Genomic DNA, 15,365 nt, shown 5'->3' on the forward strand with positions numbered 1-15,365 from the left:
GTCAGGATGGATGAGAATGAAAAGGACAGGAACCACCTCTTGTTACAGGAACGTGCAGCCTCCTTTTAGAAACGGACAATATTAAACTATACAAAGAGAATGATTAAAATTAAGCAAAACAAATAACCTGGGTACAGCCCTGTGGTGACAGCACTAACTAATATGTTCTGCAAATTATTTTGTAAATCAGTCACACAGCCTAAATTCATAGCGCCAATGCCTAGAAGCACCTGGATAAGTTGTATATCTTGGTGGTGAAAGAATATGTTTTTGATACTCTCTATGTCATGTTGAGTCCGCATTATTCAGCCTCGATGAGTTGGAGTAGAAGTTGAAGGCAGTGGCCTGCTGGCGAAAGCTTCCTCTTTGTTCGCTGTACCACAAGAAAATACATCCTTTTATAAAGTTTGGATGTCTTAAGAGTGATTCTTTTCTCCGAGCTTAGAAGCAAAATAATGTAGTTAGTTTACTTGAAACCATCCAGATGTTATCTGGGGTTTAGGGCATATATGTAATAAGTTATAAATAAGATCCCAGAGTATACCAGAGCTAACATAACAGAAAGCCTTGCCTGGTGCTGGAACATTTCAGAATTCTCAGACAAGAGGTTTCAAAGGAGGCACCAACCAAAAAGATGGATATTTCATAAAGTTATGCGTTTTGATTAATGTTGAAGTCTTCACAGATTATGAGAGAGAAGATATGACCAAGCCTATTGGACATTGTGTGGAAGAGATGCAGTCCAGAGCCTGTTAGCTTTAGAGAAGCAGAGAAAGTATGTTTGGGCATTAGCCTAAATTAGCGGCAAGTAGAGTTACGGCCACAATCCAGGTGATCACAGACACAGTGTCCAATCCTGGGCTTTTACCTACAAAACATTGCCATCTGCTGTGTTATTCTACTAGGTTTGGAAACACTACAAGTCTAGAACACCCAGAATACATTTAGTTATCAATTAAAAGCTAAGGATAGGAAATGGTGTCCCTGATGACATGGGCAGAGGTGGCCACCATACCTTCAATGCCACGTGATGATTGATAAAATACACTCCGACTACAAGGTTCTTGAAGGAATGACTTCCAGCTTTTTAAATATTTAATCTCTGCCATTTTTGCGTTCAGTGGAAATTTCCAGGCAGGAATGGGCAAAGCACTGCACAGTTACCATGCAGCTCTCCGCAAGTGTGGCCAAGGAAAATGTTCGGACATTTTGAATCCCCCTGCACCGGCATTGCAGAGGGAAGTACTGGTTATTTTCTTGGTCTATAATTCGATGTTCCTTATTTTCTCTCCATTTTATTCCACGTGCAATGTGTTACTGAATGGGTTTCATTCCATCAAAGCACTCATATTAATGAATGCTTGTTTAAACCTCATATAGGGTATGGTTTCTTGCATTTTGCAAAAATGTCAAATATTGCATGTAACACAAAGAACTCTGTGCCTTGACAATGAAACACCAGCCAGAGACTGCAGGGCTAGCCCGGACCACAGTAACAGGCACACCTCTAGTGGGGACTGGACTATGTACAAGACACTTACATTATTAACAGGAGCAGAACTGACTAACAATCTATACATGGACATGAAGACAGTAGGGATTACAGAGGATTCTAGTATGGCAGCAACAGATTTGTGAGCCACACAAACCCGGGTGCGCTGACTGCAGACCTGGGACCACCAGAACCGATCTACCATCAGGATGTAACCTGACGGCTCGAGCAGTCGACCTCGAAGTGGGGAACGAGGCTTGCGTCTCGGCAACGACGCTCAACATCCTGTCATTCTGGGCAAATCACTTAATCTCCCCGTGCCTAACAAAAATGAATGAGTCCATCTGTAAAAAAACTGGTGTTCATGTGAAGCGCTCCGATACCCGATGTACCGGGTCTAGTATGCGCTATATAAAATTCTAAAACAAAAAAAAGTCCTGGAGTTTGGAGAAGGTAATCAGGTCTAATATATTGACCTGGTTAATGTGGCCCTCAAGACAAATTGGTGGATGAAGCAGGATTGCACTCCTGAAACAGATGAAGACTGATGCAAGCACGAGGTTGAAAGTAGGCAAACAGACAGAGAGAGCAAGTGAATGGGCATCAACAAATTTGGGATGGGACTGCAAGAAGAATCAACGGGTCTCACAATGCTGCATCTTTTTAGACTGGTGGGCACAGTGGACAGTAAGCTCTCTGTGCACAGATCGAAGACGTGCATTCCCGTATGCCCAGCATAAAAGCTGGATAATAGGCAGGGGCTGCTAACACCCTTGAGAAGTCTAATGTGAGTTCCAAAAGCCAGAAGTTTTCAAACAAAAAAATCAAAGTGAGTTAATGTCCTACAGAGAACCAGCCAGCGGTTAACTATTCGTAAAGGATTGGAATCACTTGCAGGCAGTGCTTTTAGCTCTGCCAAAGCGCTGCAGAAAACAGGAAAACTCATTTGAGGAGTGATGGACAAGATTTCAGATGACTTCCTGATGAAACGTGCAAGGTCACCGTGATGCCATCCAGAAACAAAGAGCCTCAAGATCAGATTATTTTACAAGCGTTGGCTGGTGACCAGACTTTGTCTAATCCACTGCCCCAGAAAAGCAGTCAATCATGACAATGAATGCAAAATTCTGGTTGTATACCCATGCCCATGTTCCACACCTGATCCCAGAGCGCTCCCAAACCGGTGGGATCCCGCTGACCTCATTGCTACCAAAGGGCCTGCTCAGATCACACAAGGAGGATATTCTCTAACATGACCAAGTGTTGATGGCAGGTTATTTGTATTTGTACAAAACCAATAAAAACTAAAATCGTGACATTCTTATGAAGAGAATTCCCCCATCCATGCCAACATTAATATGCTGCCCCTTTCCCAATGTTCTGGGTTTAGACCACTGCCCCTCTCTGCCACTGTGGTGCAACACGGATTGTCTGGGATTGTAACCTACGAGTAGACCAATTACCAAGAAACAATCTACTAATTGCAGATCCTGATGAATGTTTTGCCAACAAATCAATGCAAGCAGGGGTGTGAAGCTGTGGGTGGTGGGGGGCAAATTTCTGCTTCACACATATTTTGCAAGTTCGATGTTGATTGGGCATGTGCTACACATCATTTAGTGAGGACAGGGAGGTATATTTTTGAACACTACAAGAAGCGAAATGAGACATAAGAAAGTGCGGTATTTCATCAGAAACAGTGTAAAAAAAAAATCTATCGATTATTTTCATTATTGCTCAAACTTACCCTGACCAGACTTGATACGCCACTAAAATATTTAGCATTCTCCAGTATTGTATCTTTCATAGATTCACATGCTTGTATCTTCCCCGTCGTCATGGTGGGAGTCTCCCGGTAAAAAGAATAACCATAGCAGTAGAAGAAAAATCTGCCTGGAAACCATAGAGAAGTATAACAATAGGTAACCTGTCCTCCTCATTATGTGGTCCAAACCACAGCCAATCAGCTGTCAGCACCAACATACACCATCCCCAGCAGAGCCACCATACCTCAGATTTCCAACCGCCTTCGTATGAGGAGTCTCCCTGAGCTGAGCTCAGTTCATTCTCTACTGAACTTTCGACCTTCTACAGTTGGAAGGAAGGTACTGATTTTCAATCTTATTTCTTGAAAATGTCTGAAGGCTCCAAGAAGAGACCCTTCAGATCTTGCAGATCCTGTGGCAAAGCCAGATTGTTTTCTGAAGACCCACATAAGGAATTCTTATACTGCTTGTATTCCAAGCATGTTCCTAAGGACTGCAAACATCGTCGTACCTTCTTTGCTAAAACACTCAAAGACAGAGAAGCTCGCCTATTGCTATGGCTTCAAAAGGAGAAAGCTGCAGCCTGAGTCTGAGGGTGAAGCCAAGGGACATTCCTTTAAAAAGCATAAGAGAGAGTCCTCTGGGGAAAAAGGAAGTAAAACCAAAGAAGGTGAAACTTCTTCTTCTCTTCCTCCAACTCCTCTCAAGCCTACCTTATAAAAGAAGACTGTCGTCGTTGCCGCCGTCGAAAACTAAGGAAATTCCTGTCAGATCGCTGACGAAGCCGTCGACGACCCCAATGACGACCATCTCGACGACGATTGCGTCGTCGACAACGGTGACGATGATGACTCCGTCGACGAGGAGTGTCAGGCCTTCGTCGACGGCACGATCTTCGTCGACGACTAGCCCGTCGACAATCCAGTGATTGGTCCCAGCGACGACCCCGTCGTCGACGAGAGAATCGTCGATGAGGACAGCTGTTGGATCTCCGAGGATGAGGACTTCAACATTCATATCCATTAAGAGAATTATCGTGTCGACGGGCTCGTCGACGAGTAAGAAAGGAGAGTTTTCCACTCCTAAATTTTCTCGCTGCTTCCATCCACTATTCTAGATTGCCAGAAATCTGAAGATGAGGGGTCTTATGGAGCTGCCTATAGCCCCTCGCAGCTACATATTAAAAGTCAGGAATCAGAGGATGAGGATTTCCAAGAGGTTCAAGAACAATTCTCTTTTAAGGATCGGCCAGTAAGAGGCCCTAAACGTTATGAGTCATTTCATCAGGCTTATAATTATGAAGAGGAGGAGGAAGTAAGTCCCAATGTTCAGGAGGAGTCTATGTCGGTGCCTGTATCTTTAATTTCTGACTTAAGGCACATGATAGACAGTTATTACCGCCGTTTTACGGAAGATAATGCCTCAGTCCCTGCTCCTACTCCTGCAAGTATTCCTCAACCTGTGAAGGAAACACCAGTGGTTCAGTCTCCTCCTCCAGTCCAAAGAGTTGACGCTCCGAAAATAATAATTCGGGATGACTTAATGGATTCGGATCATGAAGATCAAGCTGAGGAAGGAGAGATTCCCCAGGTGTCATAGTTGGGAATGAATGGGACCAATACATCGTTCCAACTTCTTCTTCGTCACCATTACCTCAAGCAAGTTCTCCACCGGAGGATATAGCCAAGTTTTATGACTTGATTGTAAAAGCCGCAAAAAGATTTGAGATTACTATGCCTGTAAAAGAAAGTGAATGTTTCCTTTATGACTTCAAAGAGTCATTTCGAAAGGGCTATCCCGATAATCCAGCACATCTGGGATGAAGGAATAAAATTGATGAGAAATCCGGCATCAGTTCCAGCATTAATTACTAAACTTGATAAGAAATACCGCGCTCCAGAGACACCTCCAGCATGCCTAATTGGGCATCCTCGTCTGGAGTCTGTTGTTACTCAAGCGGCGCAGAGACGCTCCCAAAATCTGGTGACAGCCTGTTTGGCACGTCCTGAAAAAGAAGGTAAACGAATGGACAGTATTGGAAAGCGCTTTGCAGTTATGGCAGCAGCAAATGCAATGGCGCTTATCAGTAGATTTAACAGATAGATGTGGTCAGACATCGCACCAATCCTGTCCTATCTCCCAGATGACAAAAAGGAAGAAGCAAATACAATTTTGCAAGATAGAGCCAGAGCAGAATCTGAGTCCATAGATGTAGCGATGGACATAGTGTCTGTAGGTTTTTGTCAAATGGGTGGAGCGGTTGCTCTTCGTAGGCAGGGATGGCTAAAATCAACATCTTTTAGGCCTGAGGTCCAATCAAAAATCATGGACATGCCTTTTGATGGAGAAAGCCTGTTTGGGAAGCACATTGACGAGGCGCTTCAAGGAATAAAAGCAGATACTGATACTGCTAGAGCTTTGGGATCTTTACAACAAGGTCGCTACCAGTCTTTTCGTGGCAGAGGATCGAGAGGACATTTCCAGCAACGTTCCTCGTTTCAGTCGAACAGGTACCAGCTGTACCATCAACAGGGGTACTGTCCGTTCTCCACCAATCAACAGTATCGGTCCTCTAATACATCATTTCAGCAGCAAGGAAGGAGAAAATCTGCTGCAAGAGGAAAGGAGCAAGATTCTGGTCGAAGTCAGTGATATTCTTCAGGCGCCTCCGGCCCATCTAATCTCTAACAGTTCCATTACCTTTCTCAATTTCTAAATTATTGGCAATCAATAACATCGGACAAATGGGTCAGAGACATCATAACACAGGGTCACACCCTGGAATTCTCACAAAAACCTCTGAATCGCCCACCTCTCGACAGAAATCAAAATCATCCCTCAGCCCTCAAGACAGAAATTTTAACTCTCCTAATGAAAGGGGCAATAGAAGAGGTACCACCAGATCAACAGGGGACAGGATTCTATTCGCACTTTTTCCTCATAAAGAAAAAGCAGTCTTCCAAATGGAGACAGCTAATGGACCTCAGAGATCTGAACAAATACATAAAGAAAATCTCGTTCCGCATGCTGTCATTACAGGAAATCCTCCTTTTACTTCGCAGAGGAGATTACATGGTTTGTCTAGACCGTTTGGAAGCATATTTCAATATCCAAATCCACAAGAAGCACAAACGGTATCTGCGGTTCATGGTGGCGGGCGCCATTACCAGTTCAAAGTATTACCTTTCGGCCTAAAATCTGCCCAAAGGGTTTTCACAAAATGTATGGTACCGATCATAGCACATCTAAGGCATCAAGGTCTCCAACTGTTCCCACATTTTGACGACTGGCTGATAAAAGGAACATCGTACCAGGAGACACAGCAGTCTTTACAAATCTGTATGGATCTTTTCCAGAAATTAGGCCTTCGAATAAACAGAGAGAAGTCCTCCTTTACTCAGACACAAATCGCTCCAATTCCTCGGAGCACTATTGAAAACTCAGGAAGCGAAAGCTTTTCCCTCAGAGGAACGCATAACAAATATTTTAAATCTGACAGCATCAAGAAGATCAAAAAAGTCCACTTCCATCAGGATCTTCAAATCTTTACTGGGAATGATGTCATCCTGTATCCCATTGATTCCCAACTGCCGTTTTATATGAGACCACTACAAGAATCCCTAAACAAACAATGGGTTCAAGCTCTAGGTTCATTCGAAGACAAACTAATCATCAACTCTCAGATCAAACGGGCAATGTCATGGTGGGGTATCAGGAGCAACTTGACAAAGGGCCTACTATTCGAACCTCAATCTCCAAGTTACGTCATGACATCAGACGCTTCATTGCAAGGTTGGGGAGCGCACCTCCAGACCTAGAGATTCAAGGCAATTGGTCACTTCAAGAGGCAAAGCTTCACATCAATCTCTTGGAATTAAAAGCAGTTTTCCTGAGTCTTCAATACTTTCTGCTCAGGATTCGTGATTCATCGGTCCTGGTAAGGACCGACAGCACAACAACTGTGTTCTATCTTCTGAAACAGGGTGGCACAAAGTCAAAGCCCCTGTCTGCTCAGGCACAAACACTTTGGAATTGGCTTCTACATCACAGCATAGCTCTACAGGTGGAACATGTTCTTGGGGTAGACAACACAAGGGCAGATTTGTTAAGCAGATCATCTGCCATTTGCAACGAGTGGGAACTGAATCAAGACCAACTTCGTTGAATATTCAAACTATGGGGCAAACCAAATTTGGACTTGTTTGCGACTCAAAACAATAAAAAATGCAAACATTACGCAAGCAGATTCCCACAGAAAGGATCAAGGGGAAATGCTCTTCATCTCCGATGGACAGAGATGTTGCTTATGCTTTCCCTCCATTTCCTCTAATTCCAAAGATATTGAGAAAAATGAGATCAGAACCATGCCACATAATCCTAATAGCCCCAGCCTGGCTGAGACAGTTTTGGTACACAGAACTTCTCCAATTATCAGTGGAGCCCAGGATACAGTTTCCAGTGATCCAGACTCTGATTCCCATTAACAAGGGCCAAGTTCTTCACCCACAATTGACCTCTCTAAAATTGTCAGCTTTGAACCTTTCGAGCATGAATTTCAGTCACTAGATATTCCCCAAGAATGTCGTGAAATTCTGGCAAATACTACGGCAATGTCTACTAACAAGACACATGCAGCAAAATGGAAAAGATTCTGTAACTGGTGTATTTCAAATAATGTTCATCCGTTTAATTCCTCACCGGAGCAAATTCTTCCATATCTGCTTCAACTTGCCAGATGGGGACTTTCTCATTCTTCAATAAAAGTGCATTTAGCGGCGATCTCCAGATATCGTAGATCTCCAGGATGTCCATCACTTTGGTCTCTGAGACTAATTTAAGAATTCCTAAAAGGTTTATTCAGGAAATTTCCTCCAATTAAATGTCCTCCGCCTCCTTGGCAGCTTAACATAGTCTTGTCACAAATCTTGAGAGCGCCTTTTGAACCAATTCACAAAGCATAGTTGCAATTTCTCTCATGGAAGGTAGCCTTGCTTCTTGCTCTCACTTCAGCGAGGAGAGTCAGCGAAATTCAAGCTCTCTCAATTCTGGATCCCTTCATGCAGTTCAGATCGGATAAGGTGCTTCTCAGAACGAATCCGAAATTTGTCCCTAAAATACCTTCTTCTTTTCATCTAAATGAACCTGTGATCCTACCTACATATTTCAAGAATCCTTCCACTACGGCAGAAAAGGCTCTACGCACTTTGGACATTGGGAGAGGTCTGAGGTTTTACATAGAAAAGACAAAATCCTTTCGTAAATCAAATCAATTATTTATAGCTTATTCAGGACCAAGAAAAGGTTTGGCTCTTTCAAGAACCTCCATTTCCAGATGGATTGCATCCGCCATTGTCTTCTGTCATGAAAAAGTGGGAAAAACTCTGTGCACAAGAGTACGTGCTCATGATACACGGAAGATGGCAACTTCAACTGCCTTGCTACCAGGCGTATCGCTTCCAGACATCTGCAGAGCAGCAACTTGGTCAAATGTCCAAACATTTACCAAACATTATTGTCTGGACACAGAATGGAAAGCAGATTCAGCAGTGGGACAAGCAGGTCTGCGACACCTATTTAACTAAGTTACATGTTTTTTTTCTCTTTACAAATACTTTTTTCTATAATGGTGTGTATACCCAAATGTTGTTTCAATGGCAAAAAGTTGTTGCATGTTTTCTTAATGAGTCTTTTTTAAAAAAAAGAAAAGAGATTTATGGCGCAGAGCCCTGAGACAAAGGGGGTCTAGAAACGCTCTTGTAAAAGGACTGCTATCTATTCTGATACAAGCATGTGAATCTATGAAAGATACAATACTGGAGAAAAAACGAGTTACTTACCTGTGCACTATGGTTCTCCAGTATTATCTTTCATAGATTCACATGCGCCCATCCACCTCCCCGTTTTCTTCTAGGTAGACCGCCTTTATCTCTAGTTTCTTACATAGCTCACTCTTGGGCTGTTGGAAATCTGAGGTATGGTGGCTCTGCTGGGGATGGTGCATGTTGGTGCTGGCAGCTGATTGGCTGTGGTTTGGACCACATAATGAGGAGGAGAGGTTACCCATTGTTATACTTCTCTATGGGTTCCAGGCAGTTTTTTCTTCTACTGCTATGGTTATTCTTTTTACCGGGAGACTCCCACCATGACGACGGGGAAGATACAAGCATGTGAATCTACGAAAGATAATACTGGAGAACCATAGTGTACAGGTAAGTAACTAGTTTTATGTATTGTGTTGGCTCAAACAAATAAAAACGAAGCTGTTTCCCCTTGTCCCATCCCTTGTCCTTGCCAGCTGCCCAGGTTTTACAAAGATTGCATCAGCTATGGTCCGATAGTTACAGGTCAAAAATAAGTTGGATCAGGAATTATTAAATAAGCTCCCCAGGAAAGGTAATTGCAGAGTGCTTACCTAGGAGCTCGACTGGTTCTGATATAACTGGGCTGAGAACTTTTGAGGAGATTTGTTAGACTGTGAGTTTACTATATTTGCAACCTTCAACCCTTGGGCCAGCAACAGCACCCTGTGCGCTGTTCGAAGGCTTCAAATGCCCCAGTGTTTTATCTCTGAGGCACACCCGGTGGCCATCCTGCCTACCTCCACCATCACCACCTTCATCCATCTCCTCATCGTCGTCATCTCCTTCAATCTTGTGGTACGTCCCCCAGTCAGACATGGTGTCCCGAGCTACCTGTGAAACAAAGACAGCATGCAGAGTCCAATTATTCACCTTATTATCTACCATTTGATTGTACTGCAAGGGGGAGTTAGAGACAGTCATTCATTAGGCTCAAAAACACTACGTTCGAGAAAGTCTGTAATAGCGCATCAATGTGTTTTAAGAGGCAGATGGTTTAGGTCAGACTTGCTGTGAGAGGTTGGCTTAGTATATGGTGCGCACTTATCTAAGTGTAGCACTCTGCACCAATCCAGACAACCCTTATTGTGATTTTAGTGGTCTTAGACAACCTTAGAACGCTCCATAAGTGGTAGTTGTGGAGAGCAGCCTTCGGGCTTAATCCAGAAGGAGTGTAAAGCAGCTTGTGTTGCCAGTACTTAATCTTATGGTATAGGTTAAGGGAAAAAGAACCACACAGTGCAGTTATAAAAATATGTATTTATTATTAACTCTCACTAACACAATGTATTATCTCCTACCCAGAGATGTAAACACAATACACACAATACTTTGTCAATAGAATACACAAGTAGCACAGAATACACAGCGGTCTCCAGGGAGAAACTAAACCATATAATAAAATAGTGGAATGCGAATCACGACTTAAGCCAAGAATGGACCCAGAAGACTTAGAAGAATCGGGGACCCAAGGAACTACCCAAGGGGAGTATTTAGGACCCCCACGGAGGCCGTGTGCTAAGTAGGATCACGACTGCATGCTCAATAGAAGTCAATAGGTAAGTTGCGGTTGCAAGTTTAAAGAAGAAGGACCCTTTCTAGCGGGCCCTGAGGAAACCCAGTGGAAAATGGAAGGTTGGAGAGTCACCCCACCCGCGGATACCTCAGGATACCTACACCAGGGAAGCCGGGTGCATATGTGTGAAGTGACATCGGAAACCGCCGTACCCACAATGGAGGACTTCAGGAAAGATGCCGCTGGCAAAGAAGGTGAAAGTGTCCAGTGGAATCCAAAGGTGGATTCCAGATGAGAGATACCTGCAAGCAGAGGGGACAGAGTCTATGCCACTCAGGAGTGACCAGGAGGTACGGAAGATAAATTCAGACCGATGTCAGAGATGTAGGAGAGTTGACGGTGCCCTTGAAGTTGCAGCAGTACTCACCAGGCGATGCAGATGAGGACCAGGAGCTGTAAACTAGCTGTCCCACTTCAGATGTCAAGAGCCAAGGGGTCAGTGTCCGGCAAGTGTACCAACAAGACTTTGCAATATCAACCAATGTAGCTGAAGAAAAAGGTGCAGTGTCAGGAACAGCAAGGTCCAAGTGACACCACTAGCAGATAAGTCAGGGCAGGCCCCGAGCAAGCAGGGGAGCCCACTGGAGCCAATGAAGACCATCGAGAGGCCTCACGGACCGAAGGCACAGGAGTCGCAAGAGGGCCTTGAGCAGCTAACCAAAGGATGAAGGCCCACAGTGCAAAGGATGCGATGCAGGCGAAGATCTTGGCTGCAGGAGATGCTCTAGGTTGGCACTTCTTGGAGCCCGAAGATCTCTGGAGGAGAGAGCCAACAAACCTTGGCAACGGCAAGTCGACGCGGTGCACAGGGGTTCTGTTCCAGCGGCTCCGACGAGGGATACTAGTCTCAAACTCGGTGAGAAGACAGTGCAGGCTTCGAGGGAGTTTCAGAACCATCACCTGTATAGCTGAGCCTTTCGGAGCCTGTGGGAGCCCAGGATCAGCAGACCAGTCAGCTTTGTTGCAGTGCCTGCAAATGCAGGGGAGTGACTCCTTCACTCCAAGGGAGATTCCTTCGATGTCTTGGATGTCCACAGGCCTTGTGAAGAATCCATATGGAGCCCAGGGACAGACGTTGAAGCAGACTTGCAGAACAAAGAGATCAGGAGCAGCAGGAGTCTTCCCAGTTGAAGTCTCTCCCAACGCGAAGTCCAGTGAGTTTCAGAGTGCCCAGACTGTTGAAGTTGAAGTGGTATTTGATCTGAATTTTGTCCCATGACGAATCTAGGGACTCACCAATAGGCAAGCCCCTAAGTACCCTAAGGAAAGGGTTGGAATGATTCAGGCGGGAGCCAAAAATCTCTCTGAACTGGTTTCAACTTGAGTATGCAAGGAGGGTACCTAATGTGCCTTTCACGCGGTCTCAGTGGCGCTGGCTAGCACCCCCGCCCTGTCCCGATACACAAAGTCCTATCTGGAAGGTGGTCACTCCTCCATGTGACAGGAAACCTACTGTCCTTCCTTCCCCTGTTCGAGCTTTGGTTCAGCAGCAGGAGGGCAGAATCGAGTCTCTGGTTGGCAGCAGCCGTAGTTTGTTGTCCAGGTCTAGAGGACTGGTACTAGGAGCACTGAGGGCCTCCTGGAAGAGCTTCACAGTGCATGGAATCATACCCCCACACTTTAAATACCTCACACATAGTTTATGGTGTGGGGGTATGATTCCAACATGTTTGATACCAAACACGACAGGGTTCCTTACAGCCAGTTTAGAGATGGCCATTGTGTAATTATGCATGGTCACTATATGTATCTTAATGGCTAATATGCTTACAACCAAGAAAATGGACTCCGAAGGTTGGAGGGTGTCCTGCTCATGCAGGGGCACACTTACAATCGAGCACCCTGCCCGTAGGATTGAAAGACCTGCCTAAGGGGAGAATTACAGGTTTTAAGTGCAGTGACCTCAGATATAAGGAATCTTATATCTGTCGTAAGTGGTGCTATCACCAGCTTACACGGGCTGCAATGGCATGCCTGTAGTCACAATTTGAGTGGTTTCTTACGGGTGGGATAATACATGCTTCAGCCCATGGGAGACCTCTGGTGTACATATAACCTGGGCACCTTAGTAGCATATACTAGGGACTTACAATGGTACACCCGTAAACAAATCTAGAGTGTACCTAAATACTCACCATGTCCAATTTAAGGATGAAGCACAGAGACTGGGGTCCTGATTAGCAGGATCCCAATCAGACTAGTCAGAAAAACATAGCAACACCAGGCAAAAAGTGGGGGTAATCATGTAGAAGGATCCTACCCTCCTACACTTGCCCAGAAGCATGTGAATGGTAATTTAAACAGGTGCCTCATGCACCCAAATGGATTCAGTGGGAGATGTAAAGTTGGAGCAGTTCCTTCCCTATGACGAACATACTGCATGCTTGTATATTTGAGTGCAAATGTTAAAAGCAAAAAGGTCAAGTCCACAAATGTAAAGCATTGTTGGCTAAAAAGTCAAGACTGGTTATAGTGCCAGGTTTCACATTGTGTTAACGTGCAGTTATGTCACATAAATGAAGTGTGTTTCAACAAAGAGGGACAGCAGATCCTCACTGTAGTTGGAGCATTCCTTGGGAAAATGTATTAATCTCATAGCTATTGCCCTTGAGATATAAAATAAATCTTTAGTCAATTTTGAGCCTGAAGTTAGTAATTTTGCTCTTCAGCTCACAGGTTGGTTCCTTTTCCCTTTGACTTAGCAATCAGTGATGGTGTTATTTGGATTGGTCGCTTGACCATTCCACATAGTGGTTGCCTCCTTTCTCTTTGATTTAATGGTCACCTTCAGCTATCTTTAGAGTCCCTTCCTTTAATTAAGTCCCCCGTCTTGCGGCTTTGAAAGAGTGGTCACCCTCTATCACTTTTGACTCAGTAGTTGTACTACTCCATCATGTGCTACTTTCCCTCATGTGTGGCCCTGCTGCTGTAGAGCTAGACACCAGAACAGAACTTTAGCCTGTACCAGGTTTTTATTTAGCAGAATTCTGCTTGCTAGAGCAAATAAAATAAGAATTTGCTCCACATGTGCAATCTTGTGGCCTGTACCTGCGATTAACAAGATGAGGGTCTTAGTTGCACCAATTGTATGAACAAACAGGCCAATATCGTTCCTTAAACCCAGGAGGAGCCTGATTGCAAGGTTTTGTCTGAATGGTCCAGTTGCCCCATCTTTGGGGCTTTTTTCTCTTGATGTCTCTCCAGAAGAGAAGGTTTAGACTACATCAGCACACCCAATGAGAAGATCTTTGGTGGGAAGGAACAGGAGATTTATAAGACTAGTTGACCCATATTAAGCCCTCTGTCACACCCGATCTACGTCTACATAAAGCAGCAATTTCTCATCCACCCTTACCTTGGATTCCTTCTTAACAGAATATTTTTTCATTTGGCCAAAAATTAGGGAAAAACAAAGATCAAGGGGGAGCTTATGGTGCCTTTTGTCAAATTAGAATTGATTTAAACTGACCTTCATGTGGGTTACAGGCTGGCAAGATGTGTACGGGGCTTGCTGGTAGCCTTTGCCTTCAAGCTCCAGGGTTGCTCACATCATTGGGTCTTCATTTGCTCTGAAGCCTGTGATATAGCTTTAGCACAAGTGGTTTTCCAGGGTTAATTGGTGTCTGTCTTTTACATTTCTAGTACGCCAAATGTAAAGAACTCAAATAATACACAATGTTTATATTTTTCACTATGATGTTAGAAAAAGGAAGTTATGTCAAGCTGCTAAAGATGCTAACACTTGCACATGGTCCTAATATTTATCAGGTCTTTTTGATCACATAATAAAGTGTGTGCGCAAGTTAAATTTGTCAGCTGTTTAATCCAACAGTTCAGATAGAGGTTTAAGACAGATAGTTCAAATTACACTACAGTCGCTTAATATCAAAAAGTGGTCATGTATTAGGTGTATAGTATGGTATGGTCAACAATTTGCACAACAGACCCTTGAAATGAGCCATTAAAGGCGGAGAGCACACATATAGCAAATTATGACAGCTATTCAAAAAGGAAGACAAATGCTGAATAAAACATGTTGAACTATATTATTTGTTTTTAAAGTTGTCCCTCCTCAACTCTTTATTAAATATCAAATTGTCTGACAATATCAACACTCAGTGCTGGAAAGTAGGGGGGATCGCGCATGATCCCTGTACCGGCAGCTATCTCTGGGCTGGATGTGGGATCCAGACAATCCAGGGAAATATGCGTAATCTGTCTTGGTGTCATTTTCCAGGAAAACTCAGCAGCGCCCATACGTTGTCTGTATTCCGTTCAGTTTGGCAACCTGCAAGCAGTGAGGGGGCTTTCTTATTTTCACTTCTACCTGAGCACAACAAAGACCTGATTTAAATTGCCAAGCAAAACCAAACGGGATGATGGACGGAGTGTTCAACATTGCAAGCACTCACCCCCAGTCAACTGATCTGGGTTTAATCCACCATCATTCTTTAGCTCACTCTGCCACCCCAGTTCAGACATGGCCATATGCAAATCAGTCTGATCCTGTGCCTCATGGGAACAGTCCAGCCCGAACTGCCAAGCCATGTCTTCCACGGACCGGAAAAAAGCATCCTGGGACCGGTTTCTGGCTAATCAGCCGTCATCAGCCAGGCTAGCTTGAATCCAGTGTCAAAGTGAGCAAGGGACCCCCGTCTGGGTATACCCTGCCA

The 15,365-nt window shown here is 44.2% G+C and overlaps 1 protein-coding gene across 3 annotated transcripts in view; it reads right to left on the reverse strand.

Moving 5' to 3' along the window:
• Nucleotides 1-15,365, reverse strand: part of XRCC6 (X-ray repair cross complementing 6) — a 173,681-nt gene that overhangs the window by 131,738 nt on the left and 26,578 nt on the right. For all 3 annotated transcript variants that reach the window (XM_086963493.1, XM_086963496.1, XM_086963498.1), the window contains exon 2: nucleotides 9,857-9,950. In XM_086963493.1, coding sequence (XP_086819619.1) covers nucleotides 9,857-9,935 — 79 coding nt within the window. In that variant the 5' untranslated portion in view covers nucleotides 9,936-9,950. The remainder of the gene's footprint in view (nucleotides 1-9,856; nucleotides 9,951-15,365) is intronic.

Source organism: Lissotriton vulgaris, chromosome 1_1 (genome assembly GCF_964263255.1).
Source record: "Lissotriton vulgaris chromosome 1_1, aLisVul1.2, whole genome shotgun sequence".
Lineage (NCBI taxonomy): Eukaryota > Metazoa > Chordata > Amphibia > Caudata > Salamandridae > Lissotriton > Lissotriton vulgaris.